The 23,030-nt window shown below is 46.7% G+C and overlaps 1 protein-coding gene across 1 annotated transcript; it reads left to right on the top strand.

The window, feature by feature from the left end:
* The first annotated feature begins 8,386 nt into the window (after positions 1-8,386).
* Positions 8,387-22,627, top strand: LOC139060150 (kynureninase-like). Its single transcript, XM_070539061.1, has 9 exons — positions 8,387-8,440; positions 9,796-9,867; positions 10,131-10,205; positions 11,353-11,499; positions 15,022-15,120; positions 16,420-16,552; positions 17,380-17,465; positions 19,657-19,896; positions 21,801-22,627. The coding sequence occupies exons 1-9, from the start codon at positions 8,405-8,407 to the stop codon at positions 21,945-21,947; spliced, it is 1,035 nt and encodes a 344-aa protein (XP_070395162.1). The 5' UTR covers positions 8,387-8,404; the 3' UTR covers positions 21,948-22,627.
* The last annotated feature ends 403 nt before the right edge of the window (positions 22,628-23,030 follow it).

Genomic DNA, 23,030 nt, shown 5'->3' with positions numbered 1-23,030 from the left:
AAAGTTCAAGTGGGAAACGTTGCAACATTCTTCATGCAGCCCAGACCTGTTTCCTTGCGTCTTCCACATTTGGTAAAATTTGAAAAAAAAACTGCTCAAGGGAACCAGATTCGTGTCGGAAGATGACGTGTAGTCATTTACAGATTTTTGAGACAGCAACCCAAGGAGTTTTATGAGACGGGAATTACGCGACTCGTTAGTAGGAGAAGTGTCTAAATACTCATGGTGACTACTTTTAAATAAAGTACCCCGTTTATCATTTATTCGCATTGGCTCACTTTCATTTGACTCGCCCTCGTATATTTTGCAGAACTCCTGCTTTTTTACATGTGCTCTCTGTGCGACTATAATTTCGGAGCAATTGCTCGCAATACACGAGCGGTGAAAGCTGCTCCTGCGCAATACATTCGAACAAAGGAAAGCGTCATTGAGATTTTCCCCTGGTCGTTGCATACGTACAAAAATGTAAACAAGGTCGTTGAATGATATATATATATATATATATATATATATATATATATATATATATATATATATATATATATATATATATATATATATATATATATATATATATATATATATATATATATATATATATATATATATATCCCGACTAATTCTGTAAGGAGGAGGCCGAGCGGCAAAGTGAGCCCCCCACGAACGAAATTTCTGGCTACGCCACTGGTCGACACTAGAGACACTCGGGGCATCCTTGCTCTAGACTTGTCCAAGGCTTTTGATAACATCTCGCACCGGTTCGTACTAGACGCCATCTCAGATCTGGGCCTGGGGCCACGATTCCATGCGTACGTTAGCTCCTTCCTCAGGGATCGCAAGGCCACTGTCAAAATAGGGCAAATCAAATCGAAGGAATTTACATTGGGAGCGAGAGGCACCCCGCAAGGGGCGGTCATCTCTCCCCTACTGTTTAACATCGCCATGAAGGGCCTCTCGGACAGACTGGCCACAGTAAGAGGAACGGGTCACGCCCTCTACGCGGATGATATTACCGTGTGGTGCTTGGGAGGGTCTGACGCTGCAGTTGAGAGTGCGCTCCAAGAGGCGCTCGACATCACAGAACACTTCCTACTAGACACGGGCCTGAGTCTGTCACCAACCAAGTCCGAACTTCTATTGTATAGGCCCACCCGACGGGGGGTTAGGTGCTCCACACCCTTAGATCAAATTCCCATAGCCCTCTATACGAAGGACGGACAACAAATTCACAGAGTGGATACCATCAGGGTCCTCGGACTCTTGCTGGAATCTCGCGGGGGCAACTCACAGACTATAGCCCGCATTACTTCGAAGACGGAGAATATGCTTCGGCTTATCCTCAGGGTCTCGAACCGCAGAGGGGGTTTAAGCGAGAGCAATCTACTCAGACTCTACCATGCGTTTCTGATGAGCCACGTTAACTATGTAGCCTCCGCGTTGCGCTGGTCTAAAGGGGATGAGGCCAAAATCGACGCCCTCATGCGCAAAAGCATCAAGCGCGTGCTGGGTTTACCACTCACTACCAGCACCGCGCGTCTCATGCAACTAGGCATGCACAACACCCTATCAGAGGTGATCGAGGCCCAACGAGTGGCTCAAATAATTCGACTATCATCATCGCGAGCGGGGAGACGCATCCTCGAATCCGTTGGATGCGGTCACCAGGAAATCACGGAGCGCAACGTGACCCTATCACCCATGGTCCGAGATACGTTCAAGGTAGATCCCATGCCACGTAACGTCCACCCTCAATACAATGTAGGGCGCCGGGTAGCCAGGGCTCGTTCCCTGTTAAAAGCGGCTGCTGCCACTCCGAATCTGGCATGTTTCGTTGATGCCGCCCAGTACGAGTGCTCTGATCACTATGCCGTAGTTTCGGTTGACTGTAATGGCACTCTCATTAATTCAGCATCCGTGCGGAAGGTTTCTTCAACAGTAGCCGAGCAAGTTGCTATAGCTATAGCACTGAAGGACCATCTGCGTTCCAATATCTTTACAGACTCCAAATCGGCAGCCCGAGCTTTCGCCTCCGGCTCGATCTCAAAGGAGGCGGCGGCCATCCTCGGCAGCGAGGGGGCTGCTGGTTTTCATAGCATCAAATGGTTCCCGGCCCATATGGGAATCAATGTACACTCTGAGCTTGTTAACGCCAATGAGTTGGCCCATGACTGTGCGCGAGGTCTTACACACCGCGGCGGTTCAGGTGGACTCACGGGCGGCGACTTAGGGCTGTATAGGGATTCGCTTCTCACCTTCCACGAAGTCTTGACACATTATCAACTTGCTCGGCGGGCCTTTCCGCTACCACACCCTAAACTTAATAGACCACAATCGTCGGCGTTTCGCATGCTTCAGACGGGGTCATTTCCCTCCAGGGGCAGATTCAGTCACTTCGCGCCTAACGTAGAACCCCACTGTCCAGACTGTGGGGAGGCGTACTGCTCCTTGTCCCATATGCTCTGGCAATGCCCTGCGTTACGCAGCTCATCGCTAACCACTCTAACCGACTGGGAGGCAGCCCTTAAGAGCGGCGACCTCTCAGAGCAACTACGGGCTGTCCAGAGGGCCTGCGACAGGGCGGAGGACCACCATCTTCCGACCCCGACGTGGGTGCGGCCCGCGACGGCTACGGGGACTCCCTGAAAAGGGGGGTACCCTAACGCCGGTTCCTCAGGACCATTAATAAAGTTCTTTGTCTGTCTGTCTGTCCCTCGCCAGACAAAAATACGCTTCCCGCCTAGTGCGCGTCAAAAGAGAGCGTGCGGGGGAAGCCCGGTTTAATCGCACGCGTTGTAATTCAGATAAGCTGATAACTCCGACTGAGCTCTTTAACATGCGCAGCTATCGAGACCACGTGCAAGTCGCCGCCAACGTGGGGACGACGCCAAGGCAAGAGCTGTTTTCGCTGGCCGACAGGTGGGGTTTAAGGCATGACACCATCGACTTCGCCAGGCGGCTCGACTGCGAGGACCCGCTGAGAGAATTTCGCGAACGCTTCGTCATCCCCAAGGTTGCCGACTTGACTGGAGGTACAAAACCTACACGCGGCATTTCACTGCGCATACAGCGTAACCGCGCACTTGTGAATGGGCAACAAGCGCTGAAATCTTGCTCTGCAAACGCCGTAGCCATGGCACACACATCCTATAGCGGGCGGTGGAAATAGTTTCAGTACATAGGACTTGCTGAGATTTAGCGTCAGCAAGTTTAACGCCCATCTTGAAGAGCACATGTGGCCTGCGTCTCTGAGAGGGAGACCTTATACAAAAGAGCACGCGAGCGTAGTTAGCTCCTCTGTTCTGTAGTGGGTGGTGCTCTCAGACCAGGAGTCTAGCGGTCTCAGCTGCCCATCTCGCTCGGTTGACCATTAGGTTGAGCGGGTCCGTCGAGCCGGAGCTGGCCAGCGGTGCCTCCGATGGCCGTGTGGTGGGGCGTATTATGGGTGTGAGCTATGGTGCGCCTGCACAAGCCCATACCATGTGGTAAAGCGTTGCGCATTGATCGCAGTGTGGGCATTCGCAGTGTGGGAAGGATCGCAGTGTGGGAAGTGGTAGAGATTCAACTGTGTGGATATGGGGTTGTTTGGATTTTCCGTTATACTACGGCTTCCTCTCACATGAGAGCATTATGATACGGTGGTAGTGTTCTTCTTGAAAGGCGATAAGGTTGTAGGATGTGCGCAGGTTAATGGTATCGGCTCGGGGTGGAACTTCCTTGCTTGTTCCTTCACTTGTGGCGCTTACCCACTACGTGGGATTGCCCAAGAAGCCGGTGATTAAAATGAATTAATCCTCCCCAGCTGCCTTCCTCCTTTGCATATCTCCCAAGGCTTTCTTTACTTCTTCCGGCGTTAGCTGTGGGATTTCGAATTCCTCTAGATTTTCTCTTCCATTATCGTCGTGGGTGCCACTGGTACCGTATAAATCTATATATAGAACTCCTCAGCCATTTGAAATATCTCATCCATATTAGTAATGGTGTTGCCGGCTTTGTCTCTTAATGCATACATCTGATTCTTGCCAATTCCTAGTTTCTTCTTCACTGCTTTTAGGCTTCCTCCGTTCCTGAGAGCATGTTCAATTCTATCCATATTATACTTCCTTATGTCAGCTGTCTTACGCTTGTTGATTAACTTCGAAAGTTCTGCCAGTTCTATTCTAGCTGTAGGGTTAGAGGCTTTCATACATTGGCGTTTCTTGATCAGATCTTTTGTCTCCTGCGATAGTTTACTGGTATCCTGCCTAACGGAGTTGCCACCGACTTCCATTGCACACTCCTTAATGATGTCCACAAGATTGTCGTTCATTGCTTCAACACTAAGGTCCTCTTCCTGAGTTAAAGCCGAATACCTGTTCTGTAGCTTGATCTGGAATTGCTCTATTTTCCCTCTTACCGCTAACTCATTGATCGGCTTCTTATGTACCAGTTTCTTCCGTTCCCTTCTCAGGTCTAGGCTAATTCGAGTTCTTACCATCCTGTGGTCACTGCAGCGCACCTTGCCGAGCACGTCCACATCTTTTATGATGCCAGGGTTAGCGCAGAGTATGAGGTCTATTTCATTTCTAGTCTCGCCGTTCGGGCCCCTCCACGTCCACTTTCGGCTATCCCGCTGGCGGAAGAAGGTATTCATCATCCGCATATTATTCTGTTCCGCAAACTCTACTAATGACTCTCCCCTGCTATTCCTAGAGCATATGCCATATTCCTCCACTGCCTTGTCTCCAGCCTGCTTCTTGCCTACCTTGGCATTAATGTCGCCCATTAGTATAGTGTATTTTGTTTTTACTCTACTCATCGCCGATTCCACGTCTTCATAGAAGCTTTCGACTTCCTGGTCATCATGACTGGATGTAGGGGCGTAGACCTGTACGACCTTTATTTTGTACCTCTTATGAAGTTTCACAACAAGACCTGCCACCCTCTCGTTAATGCTATAGAGTTCCTGCATGTTACCAGCTATATTCTTATTAATCAGGAATCCGACTCCTAGTTCTCGTCGCTCCGCTAAGCCCCGGTAGCACAGGACGTGCCCGCTTTTTAGCACTGTATATGCTTCTTTTGGCCTCCTAACTTCACTGAGCCCTATTATATCCCATTTACTGCCCTCTAGTTCCTCCAATAGCACTGCTAGACTCGCCTCACTAGATAACGTTCTAGCGTTAAACGTTGCCAGGTTCATATTCCAATGGCGGCCTGTCCGGAGCCAGGGATTCTTAGCACCCTCTGCTGCGTCGCAGGTCTGATCGCCGCCGAGGTCAGTTGCTTCGCAGCTGCTGGGGACTGAGGGCCGGGGTTTGATTGTTGTGGTCATATACGAGGTTGTGGCCAAGTACTGCACCAGGGTGGCCAATCCTGCTCTGGTGAGGGAGTGCGTTACCGTTTCTGGTCACCGGGATCAGGCCACACTCCAGGCCTGTTTATGCAATTTTATCAACACGCGGTTCTTTTTAATCAGGTGGAAAATTGCCGGCACCGGGATTCGAACCACGGACCTCTTGCACGCGAGGCGGGTGTTCTTCCTCTACGCCACCGCTGCACGACTCCTTAATCAACATAAGACAATTTTCTCTTCATTGAATCGCAGAGAAGGGCTTGCTGCTTGATAAGGAAAATTTCAGTTCCAGCTTGAATAGTTTTGCATATTCTTCGGTAATGCGTGACCAAGTATAGCATAAATTGATAATTTGAAGTACTAATAACTCATGAACTGTTCATCATAGCAGAAAACAACTTCACATAGATGATAAATGCATTGTAGCCTAGAAAACGAATAAATATTGTTCTTGCGCGTTGAAAAGGAAAAAAAAAGATGTTAATTCATAAACTTTTATTGTTTTGCCCATTTTTATTAGCGCCTGTAGAAATTTCTTCATAGAAACATTGTATAACATTTCATGTAAAGGTACGGCAAACTTCATTTTGTTCTATTGAACAGTTTTGCCGGAAGCACAGTACAAAGGAGACTAGTACATCAAAAACGCCGTTTCTTGCTCACACTGTTTTGATTGCCGTCAGGTAACGCTTCAAGCTAGGCGATAATATTAGGTGTAATTGGAGAGCGCAGACAGTAAGCTTTCTAATGCAATGTGGTTCATATTCGTCCAATGACCGCAGAAAGCACAGTGCATCCGCAAACAAACTTTCAGCTGGATGACAATTATTCCCTTTCACGAAACTTCCTCCACCTTGCGGGCTTTCGCAGAACCGATTTTTCGTATTGGTATTTATTTCAATACCTACATTCGCCCGAGGGCATTACAGTAGAAGAGATTAGGAGCACTTTGTCACAATGCTTCGAGCTGCCGGTCAATTCGCCATCGCCCTACGGTCTGCAGCCTCCTGGTTAGAGCTCGCTTGTTAAAACAACCAGTCCGGAGAGGTGTTGGCCACGGATTTGTTACCCAGACCACAGGACAGGACCAAGTTTTCTTCAACTGCGAAGCTTTCCTTCTGAGTAGCTTCGCGTTATAATCTCAGGTGTATGACAATTATTTCCTTTCACGGGTAGGGCAACATACCTTATACATTCGAACAGAGACTCGAACAGGCGAGTAACAGCACTTTCGGCGTTTGAGGCTTTCGTCTCTCCGTGCTTACCAGTGAAAACTCGAATTAATCTATGACGTCACTGCTCCAACAATGTTGGTTTCGTGTTAGCGATGGAAGATGCTGGAGAGCCATGGGCTGGTATTATGTAACGATTGCAATACAGTCATTTCTTTATGGCACTTCGCTAATGATTCGACCGGCTCTCTGCCTGTTATGAGCGGTGGAAGATAAGAAAACAGCAGAAACGAAAAAGAAAGAAGGGAGGGTGGGTGGGGGTAATCCTGGCTTGCGTCCTACCTGCCCTGAAGTGCGCTGCAGTGAGCTCGCATTTCCAAGGCCGCGAAGTCAGAGCCACCGAGCGGCGGGATGCCCGATCATGACGACTTGCAAGTCTTCGCTCGAGGCACCGCGGGCGTGGGCAGCGCTTCCGGTCCTCCAGCGTGTTTCCAGCTTCGAAAGTTGGTACGAACTTCAAAATTTCATCATCGGCAAAACACACACACACACACACACACACACACACACACACACACACACACACACACACACACACACACACACACGTGTGTGTGTCTGCTGATTATTTGCTCTCCGCCTACCGAACACATAAGGTGGCATCCACACGGCCAGAGGGCTACTTTATTTAAAATGAGCTGTCAACTTTTTACAGGGTGAAGGTTAGTTAAGTGTGCTTGCTTTGTTGTGCCGCATTATACTGTGTCTTGTCGTGCTGCATACCTTATACTGCCGTAACTGTTTGTTCACGTCTCAGTGGATACCGAGTTCATCAAGTCTACGGAGCAGGAATGCATCTACATGAGCGGCCACCAGTGCGGCCCCAAGCCAAAAGCTGTGGACGGCGAGTTTCAGAAGGTCCTGGACGACTGGGGAAAGAGGTGACCGCGAGCGATACGACATATGTGCGCTTACAAGGAGCAGCCGAATATGATGTCCGCTGAAGTACAAGGGCCTCTCCCCATATATATCCGCTAAACCTCTTCCTTCGAGAACCGAAACCACCATGAGTGTGCAAATTTTTTCTTATCTCTTCATCAACCTATAATTCAGATTTGTCGCTCTCGGGCCTCTGCGCTTTTCAACTCGCCGCGTGGCTTGTAGACTTTCTACAACGACTGTACGTGTGCTGCAGGGCCGTGCAGTGCTTCCGGCAAGGCCACCTACCGGTTTCAACGGCCGACTTGTACCCGAAGAAGCTCATGGCTGATCTCGTGGGTGAGATCCGCCACATATATATACGGTTCCGCCTATAGATATATAGAATGCCTATTAACCCTAGTGTATATTCTGAGCTAAATAGAAGCTGCACGAAAGAAGCGGTACATATTATACACGTCTGCACACAGTCGTGTCGTGACAGTGGCAATATAAAACAAGTCCAGTGCATTAGTTAAATAAAGAACGCACTAAGTTTAGGATCATGACTAATTCACAGAATCGAAAAAAAAAAGAGATAATCTCACTTGCGGGATCTTTTGCACGCAGTACACAAAGGACGGCACGGGTGCTCACAACTTGTTTCTGCCTAATTCATCATTGCATTCTCTCGCATCGCTTCATAATATTTGATCATTTTATTGTTATTTCATCCGATTATTATATGTCTAAATCGTATGGGTGGGACAAGTCGCTCTATCAGAGGCTCACTTCCAACTGTGCCTTCACATAATCGTCTATACACCAGCACCGGTATATTATAGCTCAGTGGATAACACTTCAAATCAAACTGATGGCCTAGTATTTAAATGCCACGTACGAAATGTATGTATTACATATCATTATCACGGAAACCAAAACTTCTTGCCATGCAGGGGCCGATTGTGATGAGATCGTTTTCATGAACGGGCTCACCGTCAACCTACACCTGCTCATGGTAAGCGGGATCACTCGCATCCTTTGCAAAAAAAAAAAGGAAGGTGAACATTTTTTTGCGGTTTGAGTCACTTCGAGAAGAGCACTATATATGTATCATGTCTGTTTAGACTCTTAAAGCATTCTTTAAACACTCTATTTTCATTTACTTAGCGGACGAAAGTCGATCGCTATATAGCGGAGAACACGCAGGCTAAATTGTACCATTTCTTGAATTTGCTGCTGCGCCGGCATGTCAGTGTGACGTCGGGGACATCAAAGTGTGCTTCCTTTTTATGTTCTTTTTTTTCAATATTTGGGCAATTCTAGCGGAAGAAAGGGTATTGAAGCTTGCGAGGCTGAGTCTGTGGTTGATTTAGAATGCATTGCAATATATATATATATATATATATATATATATATATATATATATATATATATATATATATATATATATATATATATATATATATATATATATATCGTGACGCAGCAGTTATCACGACGTTTATTACGCGTTATTACGACGTTTATTATATATATATATATATATATATATATATATATATATATATATATATATATATATATATATATATATATATATATATTGAGAGAGAGAGAGAGAGACCAGGAAACGCTGTCAAAATACCTGACGTGATGACGGGCTGACCCGGGAACTTCGTGGTTGAAGCCGCCACCCATCTTTTGTTGTTGCGCTTTTTTCATTTTTTTTTCTTCCCTTTTTTTATTTCCTAGCTTACCAAGCCTCCTCTATCTATATGAGTCCCATTTTCTGATATTGCAGAAACGTAATTCACTAACACAGCTTAACTCAACTTTCTGCTGTCCCAAGTCTTGCCTTCTACACTCAACACTACTGCGTTATCACTTATGCCCTTTCTTTCGGGTACGCCAACACCTTGTTCAACTTCTTGGTTAGTACCTTGTCGAAACGCAAAGTCCCTGAAATGCCTTTTCTATGACGTCTTGCATCTGTAGACGACTTGGTGCATTGTTGCTCTTGTGACACCTCACATCTATAGACGAAGGAGATCGTGGTCAGAAAAGGCAGAGGCACAGCGACAACTGATAGCTATCATGCCAGCTATCACCGGTCTAACAGTTAATAATTATTCGCCAGCTTTTCAGATACGCACAACCTTCGAATGCATTAAAACTGGGAAAAACAGTTGAAAGGCACAATTATATATTTACTTCAGTTGCGGAGGCAGCTCCCGTTCCAGGTATTTTTCAGAATCAGATTTTTTAAAGATCATTTCATTTATCTAAGCATGCGTTAAACAAAGCTTAAATGGACTTTGAACGTCGTTCAAATAGGTTCTAGCGCAATGAGCAGTGTGTCTCTCTTCTTAGATGACGTACTACAGACCAGAAGGGACAAGAACCAAGGTGGCCGTGGAAGAGGATGCGTTTTCAACAGACATGGTCAGTCGTCAAAGCGGAAAATTCGAACAGTAACGCAAGAAAAACAACACACACACACACACACACACACACACACACACACACACACACACACACACACACACACACACACACACACGTACACACGTACACACACACAAGGCACACGTGCATATCGAGTGCTTGACGTGAGCAAAGCTGTCGGCAACTTTAGTCATAAACTAGGAAAACCTAAGACGCTGGCTTGCATTAGCTAGGCTGCTGACCAAAACGAATGTTTCCAGTATGCTGCGCAGTCCCAGGTGAGCCACCATGGCCTCGACCTGGCGTCCAGCCTGATCCTCCTGCGCTCCAGAAAGGTAATGTCCGCAGCCTTGGTAGAAGCGTCCCGAGTGCGACGTCGCAAACGCGACGCTCCAGCCCACACACATCTCTTTTTACCCAAAGAAAAAGATAATAAAAAGAAACTGAGATTATGGAACTGTTAGTAAGATATATCGCTGGCATTAAACGACTCGATAAGCAAATTGCTAACCTTATCTTTTGCAGCGATGCTGGTTATCTCAAATGAATCATTAAAGGAGAATCCATAATTTCTTAAACATGAGTTTGGTTTGAAATATCGTTTCGGCGACGCGACTAAACGCAGGTGCAATGCGTCCTATACGCGGCCGCGTATACACTTCGACTAATGCGGACTTACGAGGTTCGGCTAATTGCGAAGCTCGGCTCGGTGACGTTGTTGGTGATAACGAGATGATTTCTGTGTTTCCCTCCATAATGTGTAATACGCGCTTCAAAGAAGTTCAAGGAAGCTTAAAGATTGTTTAAATTATAGGGACATTTTAAGCTCCCGAACAAGTTGAGGTTGCCATTCAACACTGTTAAACTTCGGTCAAAGACGGTTCCCTATTAGCTGAGAAAATAACACTAAAATTTCTTTTCTTTGTCAAATTTCGCGCCAACACAGCGGCACTAATGACCTCGATGTGACGTCATGGATTCTTTTCTCTCGCGCATTTGTGATATTTTTACGCAAGAAAATTGTCCAAAAGTTACCACTCATTGCTCGTTCCTTCTTTAATCGAATGTGATCTTTGTTTATTGATCAGAATTAATTAACTACACCCGAAAGGACGCTGTCAAAATCTATGACGTCACGTATGTCCCAAAATTTCACGCTGGCTTCGCTCTCCGAGCTTTGTTTTAGCGTCGTTAGTTAACAAGCCTTCGCTCACGATAAGACTGGCCAATATGGCCTCTGCAGGCGCGCGTGTAGCGTAATTTTACTCATGTGATGATCGCTTTTGATAGCTGCAGTTTTGTATTTCTCTTGACGCGTCTTCCCTCTGTTTTAATCTCTCTAACTTTTATAGATTTGCACCCGCACACAGTCGATGTTGCACGACATATTACGCACGCATCAAAGACGCTGCTTCGTGGCAGGAAAGTCGATGTTGCATCTGCGTCGAAATAATTCTGCCGCCACCTTGTTTTGGGCAAAAGGGTGATGAGCTGCTCAGAGAAGAGGACATCTACGACGTCATCGAGAAAGAGGGCGACGCCATCGCTCTACTGCTCCTGTCCGGAGTGCAGTACAAGACGGGCCAGGCTCTGGACATCCGGGGAATCACAAGTGCCGCTCGCAAAAAGGTATAGCAAACACACTTGCGAAAATAAACAAAAAATATATTATTTTTGGTGCCGCGAACCACTACGCACTGACAGATAGGTCGATCATGTCTTATATATTGTGTATATCTTATCATGTATGAAAATGAAAAGCTCGCTCTGACGTATAAAGTGCCACCTTATAGAGAATATCCGCGACGTATTATTGGGATGGTGTCGCAGCCCAATTTAAACGTTACGCATTCCTCGATGTGTAAATGCCATTGTCTCTTTAAATGGCAGTCGCATCCAATTTAGCCACCTTGGGCGCAGTCCGACGTTAAATTGACAATCGCGTAGCCGTCGGCGCTAAGCGGCGTGAAATAAGTGCGACGACTTGCACCCGAAGTGTGCCGGTCTTGATGATGAGCTTGGGCGCCGGTCTCGCATATACAGTACATGGGGTGTTATTTTTTTTTTTAGAGAATACATATTTTTTTTTATAAACGGGATATAAGCGCAGCGAATGCGGCGTTCTTGCAGACGAGTTCCTAGAAGATGCGGACGTACTTTGCCGCTAATAACGGGAGCTTCAGAAGACGAATTACCAAAAAATTATTAATTAACCTTTTTTATTAGTGTCATAAGCACAGTTGTTTAAATGGCGAATTTGAAGGCAGTCATATTTTAGTGCACCCTCATTTTGTTTTCTTAAATCTTGAAAGTCACACCAAATTCGATATACTTACAATCGAACGGCTAATCCAGGCAATACCGAAACCGAGTGCCACGGGTACCACGAGAGCGCAGAAAAGGCGGCCTCGCTGCCATATCAGACCCAAACGCCCCGTGACCACACGCTCGAGGACGTTGGGAACCTAACGTTGATACGGCACGCTCTGCCTGGCAAGCATGTGCGGCTGTGTGTCGAGCCAAGATTTGCCACCGGCATGCTATCATGCAAACTCCCCCCCCCCCCCCCCCACTTTTTTACGTGACGTTGCCGTCTGATGAGCAGCGGGGACGCGCTCGTTGCCTTAGTTGAGCTTTGGAATTTGATGACGAGTATCTCAAATTGGGTGCTATATTCAAGATTGTTAAAAGATGGGTGTGCATGAAAATGTCACCGCCTCCAAGTTTGCCATTTAGGCAACTGCCCCCAAGCACTGATAAAACGTCAATTAATTTTTGTTAATTAGACTTGTGAAGCTCGCGTTACGGGCGACAAATATGTCCGCCTCGAATACGAATTCGTGTGCAAAAAGGTCAAGTTCGCTGCACTCATTACCTACTCTGCGGCGACCGTCGGCGTGCCTCGGCGTCGTAGTTCGGCGTAACCGAGCGAACGAGCACAGCGAAAGATGATAGCTAACGCGGAGCGCAGCGGAGGGAATGAAAGACGGGAGGAGGAAAGAGGAGAGGAGGATGCAGCGGAACCATGAGGCGGAAAGCGGAGGAGGGTATGGCGAAAGCGTGAGGAGAAAAGCGTAATGCGGCGGCAGATGGCGCCAGAGTAGCGCGCGTCGTATGGGGGGTCTGTCGGCGGTGGCTTCTGCAAATCGCGCCCAGGCGTCACCCACACGCTGGCTCTCGCTATCTTCCGATTAGCGAGGCAGTCGCGCCGTACTTCGCTCCATTTGCAACGTGCTGCGCGAGACAGATTGTCCGCGCCAGCTAATGCATCGCGAAATGAAAGCACGTGTAGGGCTGGGCTCAAATTTCGCATTAGGGAGTATCGCAATCGTCGGTAAATATTTTATAGAAAATATGTATAGTCTAACAAATAAAACCCTGTATATAAAGTCCCGGCTTCGATATTGATTGATCATGCCCAAAAATTGCCTTCTTACATACAGGAGCTTCGCGCCGCCACGTTCCATTCTTCGTATGAATGTTTCGATCAGACTTGCAGTGTCGGCGAAACACAGAGCGTAGGTGAAGCAGGCTTTGCCCCACGTTTGCTGTTACTGCGGAGAAGCCAGCTTTGACTGAACTTTCGAGGGAGCTACGCTAGCACAGAGACTGCTTTCAAGCAGGTCTCCAGCGTCTTATACACGCTAGTTGCGTGTTAAATGCTCAAGCCGCAGCTCAAGTTCGCCCTCCACGAGGCTCAGGGAGCGTGCTCCGGCGTCAGAAACCAGTCGTGCTGGCTGTAAAGCGCCGAAGAGGTGCTAGCTACACCCTCCCGCTGCATGTCGCTCGCCGACGGGCGGTATATAAGGCTCTTCACTCGTCAGACGTGAGCTCGTTCTTAAGCACCGCGCTGTGTCCTCCCATAGCAGCGCAAGGACGCTATGCGTCTTCTTGGGCGTCTGTGCATTTAAGAAATAGTTTAGGAGGCGCCAAACGGCCAGACTCTTCTGCGTGGAACCGTAAGCGACGCGGCACCTCTGCCAGCGTAATATATGCAAATGCAGCGATGCCCTGTCATCAGCTCTAGACAATCGTTCTGCTAAAACTGTCTTGTTTCATTCAAGCGACCTCACTGCCCCTCAACTTAAACCAAATTGAAATGACAGTAGAATGCACTAATTTAGAGAACGGTTCGCCACCACTTACACCATGCACTTATAGCCACCACTTACAATGGTGACGGCTACTATATACACTGTTTCACAAAGCAATATGTAGAACAAATAATCATGTAATATAGGAAGAAACAACTAAAGTACAATTAATAGCAATAACAAAAAGCGCTAAAGAAGAAAAAAGGGGGGGATAATCTGGTTAGATATAAAGATGCAATGAATGAGAAAAAAATTTTACCATGTAAAGAGAGTTTACAATACGTATGAAGTCCCCGCGTGGTGAGAAACGGATTAACATGAAAATACAGGCGTTCCCATTCAAGAAGCGAGAACAGGCTGCCCTGTAGCATGCACGAGGCCACCCATAACAGCGCGCTGTTCAAATGTACATTCTCATGAGCTGCCTCTTCAGGTCCTTTTTCTAGGAGAGCAAAAGTTTCTGCACCACTGGTGCAGAAACCTTTTGTGTCTGTAGAGCACGGGAGCGTTCACCATCTCTTTCACCGTAGGTGACTAGAAATGACGCCGCTGAACATGCCTTCTTACTTTTTAACAGGGAGAGGCGGGCTAGTTGGTGGTCGATATTGGAATGCATCATGTAACGGAGCAAACGACAACGGACGAAGAAGGAAACACACAGGACAGCCGCGGCTGTCCTGTGTGTTTCCTACTTCGTCCGTTGTCGTTTGCTTCGTTACATGATGCATACTTTCTTATATATACTTTCTTACTTTCTTCTATCTCCTGTATTGTGATTCTTTGGCAATAATGTTTGTACCATAACTACATACAATCTCTGTTAAAATTATATAAATTATGGGGTTTTACGTGACAAAACCACGATCTAATTAGTGGGGGACTCCGGCAATTTGTTCTCTAAGTACAGTCTATGTTGCAACATGTCACACGTATGTTATCTGTGTACAAAGACACGTACATCCGTTCGTACTTATATACACATTAGTTTTGCACGCACATATCGTAAATAAGCTTACAAACAGAACAATGACTGATACCGAGGGCTGCCGCTTCCCAGGGTTGCGTCGTGCTGTGGGACTTGGCTCACTCCGTCTGCAACACGGAGCTAAGGCTGAACGAATGGGAGGTTGACCTGGCCGCCTGGTGCACGTACAAGGTGAGCCCGCGTTGCTTTGCCTCGTGAAGAAAAAAAGAAAATCCTTCACAGATATATCTCATATCTGACAACTAATACAACAAAGACAGCGAAGCTTTTATCCGCGCAATGGCAGCGGTGGGTTCGTGACCCCAGAAAACAACCGGTCGTGCATTTTCGACATTCAAGTTAGCCAAAGAAAAAGAAGTATATTTTCTCCCGTATAGTATATACTTGATGTGTTCAGATGTAAGAGACGTGCCCGATGCGTAGAGCTCATGTTGTAGCTTTCTTGTTCTACTTAGCAGTAAAATTCACTCGGGAAACATTGCACCTGTACAGCAAAACTGGTGTCAGATGGTGTCAAACTGTTGTCTCTCTAAATATGTTGTTCAAGAGGGCGCTTGACCGGAGGTCTTGCAAGAAGTCTGTAAACAATAACGAAATTGGCGGTTTCGCCTGAAGGTGAAGCACTGACTGCGACTGCAAGGGTTTGGCGTTTCGCTTGAACTAATAGGACGCTGTTCTGAAAATATGTGGGTCCGACTAACGCGGACTCAACATGCGTGGGTGCGCCGAAATTTATGGCACCCCTGAACGCTTTAATACGCCGTGTAAGGGCTGTTATGTCATCGCACAGGTACCACTATACGCTGCCCGTAAAGAGCTGCGCCAGTAAAATTACATCAGTTTCAGGTTTAAGCGCTGATATTGTATTGCACTTTTTAAATAAAGACGTCAGAACATATGGGACGATGATAGCGGTACATTTCCCAGGAGACAGATGATGTGGGTTAGAAACCAAAACCACATATACAACAATCCCCCGCCTACATATGTTTCCGCGGAAACGAGAGAAGTATTCCTGCGCCCATCGCAACAGTATTGGTGACAGATGTCGCTTTCTGCCCGACTGAGCTTTTCCGTCCTTCTTTCTTTCTTCCTATTCTTTTTTTCAGGTTTGTTGCCTTAAGGCATAGTAAAAGATATGCTGAAAGAAATTGATGTAACCGCGCATTCTACAGGAAGTCCAGCAAGGCTCTGCAATGATAATCATTTTGAATCAATCCACGTGCTCAAGTCAGCGTGCCGGTCACTGCGGCGCCCGGACCATCTGAGCACTGTACAGCACGGAATGTAAAAATCTTTATGAACGCTCGTTGCGACTGTCGGTATACTATTTGCTTCGCAACTGATAATTCCGGAGGTTTATATAAGGCACCGAGGCGGGATTGTGTGTCGAGGACAATTTCTGGGGAATTAGGCCTGGCGCTGAATAACTCACTTCACTCCTTGCCTCCTTGTTCCGGACACGCCCAGTACATGAACTGCGGCCCTGGATGCACGGCGGTGGCGTACGTGAGCCACAAGTTCCGCAAGGCCTGCGACCGGCTGCCGGAGCTGAGAGGCTGGTGGGGCAACGACGCCAAGACTAGGCTACTCATGAAACACGGTGCGTTGGGTTACCTCATCTTTCTTTTGATGCGTTAGCATTAGGAGCGCCAGAATATATATATATATATATATATATATATATATATATATATATATATATATATATATATATATATATATATATATCCAGAACCTCAAGAGGCGCGACGTACGCTAACGAATTTCCCTCGCATTTACACACATCTTGTGTCGGTATACGCTTCTGTAGAAAGTGAAAGTAAACTTGACTGACTTATTACGTTTCCCGATGAAGGCTAAATACCGAAATCCTAAGGCAAGCTGCGGAAGGCAAGCGTTCCCCGCTTCTCTGGAAGACGGGGCACGTTGTAACCCTTCCCGGATCGGCTATTTACCGCAGCTCAAGAGAGGCGGCGACATAAGTTTCTGCTATATCATATCATGATTAACTCAAGCAGGCTAGGTGACTATTTGTCACCGCGCCTTTTCAAAAGGGATGCCAAGATCTCGTCACAATCATTATCAGCGCCCTCTTCGCAGCAGCTAGCTTTCACCATTCACGATGGCAACTTCAAATTGTTTTCTTAAAAATCAGGCAGGTAAATGAGTGCTGCATTGAACAATTCTTACCACAAAACGCGATCTCTCTGGAAATTTTCAGTAAGACCACAGCAACGGTAAGCGCAAAATCATTTTTTCCCCCTACAATTCTAACAGAAAAACGCGCGTCCCTGTAAGTGGAGAGCGTTAGAACAATGCCGAATGTAAATATTCTCAGGCAATGAACCGTTCATTTGGCCCCGTTTTTGTGATGTTTGCCGCACTATGCCGTCATACCAACAAGCGCGGTTAACAATTATTTTGCAGAATTCGACCCTTTCCCATCGGCCGACATGTTCAAAATCTCCGCCGGTTGCTCCATTCTGATCGCGCCAATCATGACAAGCCTGCAGGTAATTTCAAGAAAGATCGTTTTCTATCTTTCGTTGTACGATATACGATATATATTCCACTGGTGACGGTTCAAATGCTTGTGTGTGCGCCGAGTAGCTGCATTGTCGGCATTTTCTGCTGCGAGTAGTGTACCTTTTCTGATCGGCTCCATGGTCCGACGCTGTCTCCAGACTTATATTCCCTTACTCTCTCTCAAATTTCAATTCCCTCCTCCGACTCTTCCTGTGTAGGGCAGTGAATGGGACGCTTTTCAGGCTAATTTTCCTATACCCCATTCGCTTCGTACTCTTTTCCATTATCTACTCTCAAGCACTGCCTGTACTCATCGGCCTCCGCCACGTAATGTCCCGTGAACGACGTGACACCTCGCACCTCCTCTCAGCCACCCATGAGGCCTCACTGCGTGTTAAGTCGTATCTTGTTCGAGACACGAAGACGAGACACGAAGGCGATGACACAAGCAAGCGCTCACTCACAACTGTCTGTGAGTGAGCGCCTGTTTTTGTCATCTTCTGTGTGTCTCGTCTTTCCTGTGCTCTAGATTATTTAGGTTTATTTTTTAATAATGAGAGACCAATTAGCCAAACTATTAATTCCATTGCATTGGTGTGGCTCCTTCGCGACTCTATACTCGCAACTTCGCATTCTAGCACGCACGCTCTCCTCAGCAGAGTGCAATACCGCACATACAAGGCGCGCCAGACTGTACAGACAAAATCCTACACTGCAATTCAGACCTCCGGCCGGACTGCACAGACGCGAAGCGTCTCTTCTGTGTCAGTTGTAGCTGGGAGTTGCCTTCACGAAAGCTTACTCAGTACTAATTGGAATTACTGATAGTCCTGCATGTGATGTTTGCGGATGCGAGGAGAACATTGACCACTTATTGTGCCACTGTCCTCGATTTCAAGCACAAAGAGAACCTTTGTCCAACACATTGAGAAAACTAGATGATCGTCCTCTGAGTGAACAGACAGTACTAGAGCACCATCCCCACCGATTGTCGGCTCAGCAGTGAAGGCACGTTTGTGCTTTCTGAGAACGTCTGGTTTGCACGAGCGGCTTTGACTGAAGTACTGTCTGTGCACTTCTCTATGCCCACTCTCTCTCACTTCTCTCTCGTCCCCTTCTCCCTTCCCCCATTGTAGGGTAGCCAACCAGACACTTGACTGGTTAACATCCCTACCTTCCTTATAACTCTCTCTCTCTCTCTCTCTCTCTCTCTCTCTCTCTCCTCGCTCAATAGCACTGAGACTCCCCGCCCTCAAGGCTCAGGCTACGCGTTCTCTCTTATACCTTGGCAAAAATAGCAGCGCAACGTGTATAACGCGACCCATCCACTTCGCGATAGTGACGGATCTGTCACATACTGGCCGACTAATTACACACATACAGTTTGTCGTCATTAAGAGTTTCCTACAAAAATACTACAGGATGCTTGGTCCTAGTGTCTGCGGTAGGTGCAACAATGGCGGTTCATCCTGCGTGGAAGTGATGCATAGCGTTCCCCCACAAAAAAAAAAAAATGTTGAACGAAGGCTATCGCGTAGAATTGCCTAGACTTTGCCCTTCTGGCTTAGACGAGTTTGTGACTTTGCAGATTGATCATATTCGACAACATACCGGGTTATAAATACAACAATTCTCAATTATCATACGTGCATGTGCGCACAGTCTTACTGCCTTTATGCGCTTAGAAAAACACGAGGGTTTGGAAATTTAGACAAAGAAAGGCAGGTAAAACATAATAAATAAAGCCATAAGAACGTCTGAAGTCATAAGTACGAGGATTAGACAAATCCGTCAACTACCCATCTTTCCAATTCCCGTGGTCATAGTGTTTGTATGAAACTATACCCATGGTAGTTCGACGATCGCAGCGCCACTTTTCTCTCTTGCAACTACACTGGGCAACTGTATGCGTGTAGCTTGGCCTCCAAGATGTTGCGGCGTACGCTGTTCCGCCGATCGGGCGGTATGCGCCGTCTAATCTCGGCGGCAGTGCATGTAATTTTCTGGGGTGACCGAAGCATATATATAAAGCAAGCTTTGCATCGATATTGTCAGGACCGTACAATTGCAGTGGTCTAAGCTTCAGTCATGCTGTCTTCTGTACAAATCGTTTCGTCCTCGGTTTATACAATTTCTCTTGGGTGGTCTGGACCCGCTTCCCCACGCGACGCGGGACAGATATTCAGCGAGGTCGGAGAGCCGAACCGCCTGCGCAAGCAGTTCCTCCTGACCGGCTACATGGAGCTCCTGTTGACGGACGCGCTCGGTGCGAGCCACGACCTTGAAGACACTACGCGCCCCGTTCACCTCCTCACGCCAGCCGACGCGGGGCGCAGAGGCAGCCAGCTCAGTCTCCACTTCGCCGCGCCCTACGACGCCAGTTCCGTGTTTCGAGAGCTTCTGCGACGAGGCATCATCGTGAGTTTCTTTGTCTCTGCTGGCGTTTATTTAGAGTCACCAGAATGTTAAAGCGCTTAGGTATAGCATTCTTTGGGAACCAACCGCCGCGACTTGTGTCTAAGCGTTCTCGCTAACTGAACAATCCGAAAGATAGTGCCATCGAACGCAGCTGTAGAAACCGCGTGGTGGGAAGCGGGGGGAAGGGGGGGGGGGTCGCTCTCGAATTATTATTCTCTCTAGCGTATTGAAAAGCTGTCATTGAGCGAGCTGTGCCTCTCGTCTAATACGCAGGCGCTCTCGTTTGAGACGCTGCGCTTCTGGTCGCAAACGCTGCGTTCCGAACTACTCGCGGACAACTTTCTGTGGTAATGAAGAGAAAGCTACGGGGCGCGTGGCTGCTGCACATGTGTTACGGCGCCAAGTAGACCGGTAGCATTTGACAGTGCTTTCGGTTGCTGCAGGAACAGACGATGAATCGACGCAGCTTCCACGTGCGACGGTTTCGCGTTTCCTCAGACGCGGAAGGGAAAAGCCGCAGAATAAGTAAACTTTTACATTCAATGATGTCTTCTGCCTTATTTGACTGTTGCTGATAAGGTGTTTATGTTCTCTTTTCCCCAGCCTAAGCCAATGTGGATTAAAACGCGAGACTCTTTTCAGAAGCGCTCTCACGTGTGCTTGCTTTGCGTACGTAGCTTGCCACCGAAAGTTGTCCGCGAGTATAGTCCTTGGGGGAAGTGGCGCTCCAAGTATACCGCAGTTGGCTCCAGCGTACGGGTAAGGCACGTTGTTAAGGCGACCGCCGCCCGTAACAGATTGTGCAACGTAGTGCCACAAATAAACTCTTTCCAAAGCTTGCTGAAACGCATTCCTCGATGACAAACGTCATTGGTCCTTCACAACTGAAAAATAAAAAGGGGGAAATCGCCTATTCCACGTAGCATAATTCTACTAATGGAGCTGGAGTACTATAGAAAGCGAGAATTTCTGCAAGAGAATTCGACATGCATAATAGACTAATTAAGAAAACAGCGCTAATTAACTATTAAATTAATTACAGTATGATACAATTTGCAATTTATTCATTCTAGCCGGTGAGTACGCAAGTACGTACCAGCTTGGAACTGATTCCAAGGGTGACACAATTTTCGGATATGCATTCCCAAGATGTGCGACGAAATACATCGGTGTTCAATTAGTCCAGTATATGAACGTTGACTTATTGCGCAGGCACCGCCTTTTCGAGTACACCAGCTCATGAGGATAGATTTGCGCTATAAGCCACAAGTGATCTAAATAATATGTTAACAGTTTTTTTTTTATTCTGGTTAAGCGATAATGTGGCAATGAAACGCCCGGTGCAGCGAAATTTTACAAGCGTTTGCGCCACTCCTCGTTATAACTATAAAGCGCTAGCTTCGTGCAGCATGCGACCACGCTCACTTGTATTTTCCTTTCCCCTTAATTCAGCAAAATTTCAGTACACAACACTGCCTTTGGAGACGCGGCTCCATATAATCGCATAATCGGCGAGCTCCATCATGAGAAAAGTGATAGAATAATGCCAAATTTAAAGGGCACTATTTAGTAACAAATATTACAAATACAATGCTAAGCGTTCTTTTCTCTTAATACCGCGTAAAGTCAAGTATATTCAGCTAGAAATCCTTTCATTGTTTCTTTACACGCTTTTAGTGTACTTCCACATTCCGGTAAGCGTGATATGAACGAGTGTTGGTCTTGCAAGCATGGTATCTGCGAAATTAATTTTGCTGGTCGCCGTAATTAGCCCTACGTAGCAGTTGCCCTATATAGTTGCCTTTACGTATATAGTAGCTACCCTTATTGTAGTGACTGGTCTCCGTAAAAAAAAAAAAAAATAATATCCCTTCATGTTTTCTTGCTGTGTTGGCTCGTTTCAGGGTAACCTGCTCCCGCCGTCGGTACTCCGCCTGACGCCGGTTTCTCTGTACAACACTTTCGAAGACGTGTACAACTGCGTACACGCGCTGGAGGAGATCTGCAACCAGTTCAGCTCAGAAGGAGCGCCCTACACTAACGGCGACTAGGGACTGTTTGTGCATATATTGTAAATGCATATATTGTAAATTACCTGAAAGCGGTCGTCGATGATTCAGTATAGAGAGGGCATAAAAAAATGCCGTCGGCTGGTGATATCTGTAGGAGGAGAGCCGACTGCTTTTCTTATTCGTCTCGGAAAATATGGAATAAAATGGAAGAGCAACTGCTTTACGCAACAACTACGAGCGGGTCAACGCGATGGAACCAAGATACGCGTTGAGATAGGAGAATATCGTCAGGCAACATTCTTATACGGATATTGCGACACAAACGCATTGCATCCTTTGCATAAATTGCGAGGCAATGTCGTGGTCGACTGTATTGTGTTTACAAATACTTTATTTAACCACGTCCCAAACCTGATAAAATTATGCGCTTAAATGAACAAAACTGTCGCGCTGGTCTCATTGCAGTTGCATTCAGCGTTTTGGCGGCTATAGATGCGATTTGCTTCTGCGTTGCTCTTACGGGCCCGTGTTTACATAGCTTCTCTTGCAGAAGTGCCTCATGCAATTGGCCGTCGCAGAGACGTTTCGTTTTTCCTTTGTCAAGGTACAATTATCGGTTATTGACCCCGTCTGACCTTTTCTTGCTCTTGGTGTGTACTGCAAGCATTTTGTGATACAAGTGTAGCAGAATGCCGAAATAAAAATCAATGACTGACTGACTGACTGACTGACTGACTGACTGACTGACTGACTGACTGACTGACTGACTGACTGACTGACTGACTGAATGAATGAATGAATGAATGAATGAATGAATGAATGAATGAATGAATGAATGAACCACAGTTATCGCCATCTCTCTCTCACACACACGCACACGCGCTAAATGCCTGATGGGGTTGTGGTTCAAGATAGAAGACTGCTTTCGCAAGTTTTTTCCCAAAAACCCAAACACAAAAACAAGCTGGCATACACTTCACCCCCTTCTCCCCCCTCCCCCTCTGCAAGCACGCAGTGCTCCAAACATAACGTATTTTTAATCAGCAAGGCAAACACAAAATTGCAATCTAAATATAAAACCATCACCAAAACAATTGCGAATGAAAGATGAGATGGCGACCT

The sequence above is a fragment of the Dermacentor albipictus genome, chromosome 5 (genome assembly GCF_038994185.2).
Source record: "Dermacentor albipictus isolate Rhodes 1998 colony chromosome 5, USDA_Dalb.pri_finalv2, whole genome shotgun sequence".
Classification (NCBI taxonomy): domain Eukaryota; kingdom Metazoa; phylum Arthropoda; class Arachnida; order Ixodida; family Ixodidae; genus Dermacentor; species Dermacentor albipictus.
Note: the sequence above shows the minus strand (reverse complement) of the source record. Positions and strands in the feature narration are given on the sequence as shown.

What these genes read in the sequence shown, in the direction of transcription:
- LOC139060150 (XM_070539061.1), top strand. Translation starts at nt 8,405, where the DNA reads ATGAACGGGCTCACCGTCAACCTACACCTGCTCATG. An exon ending in TCAACCTACACCTGCTCATG is followed by an intron (nt 8,441 to 9,795) that starts GTAAGCGGGATC and finishes CTCTCTTCTTAG; the next exon opens with ATGACGTACTACAGACCAGA. An exon ending in CAATCATGACAAGCCTGCAG is followed by an intron (nt 17,466 to 19,656) that starts GTAATTTCAAGA and finishes GACGCGGGACAG; the next exon opens with ATATTCAGCGAGGTCGGAGA.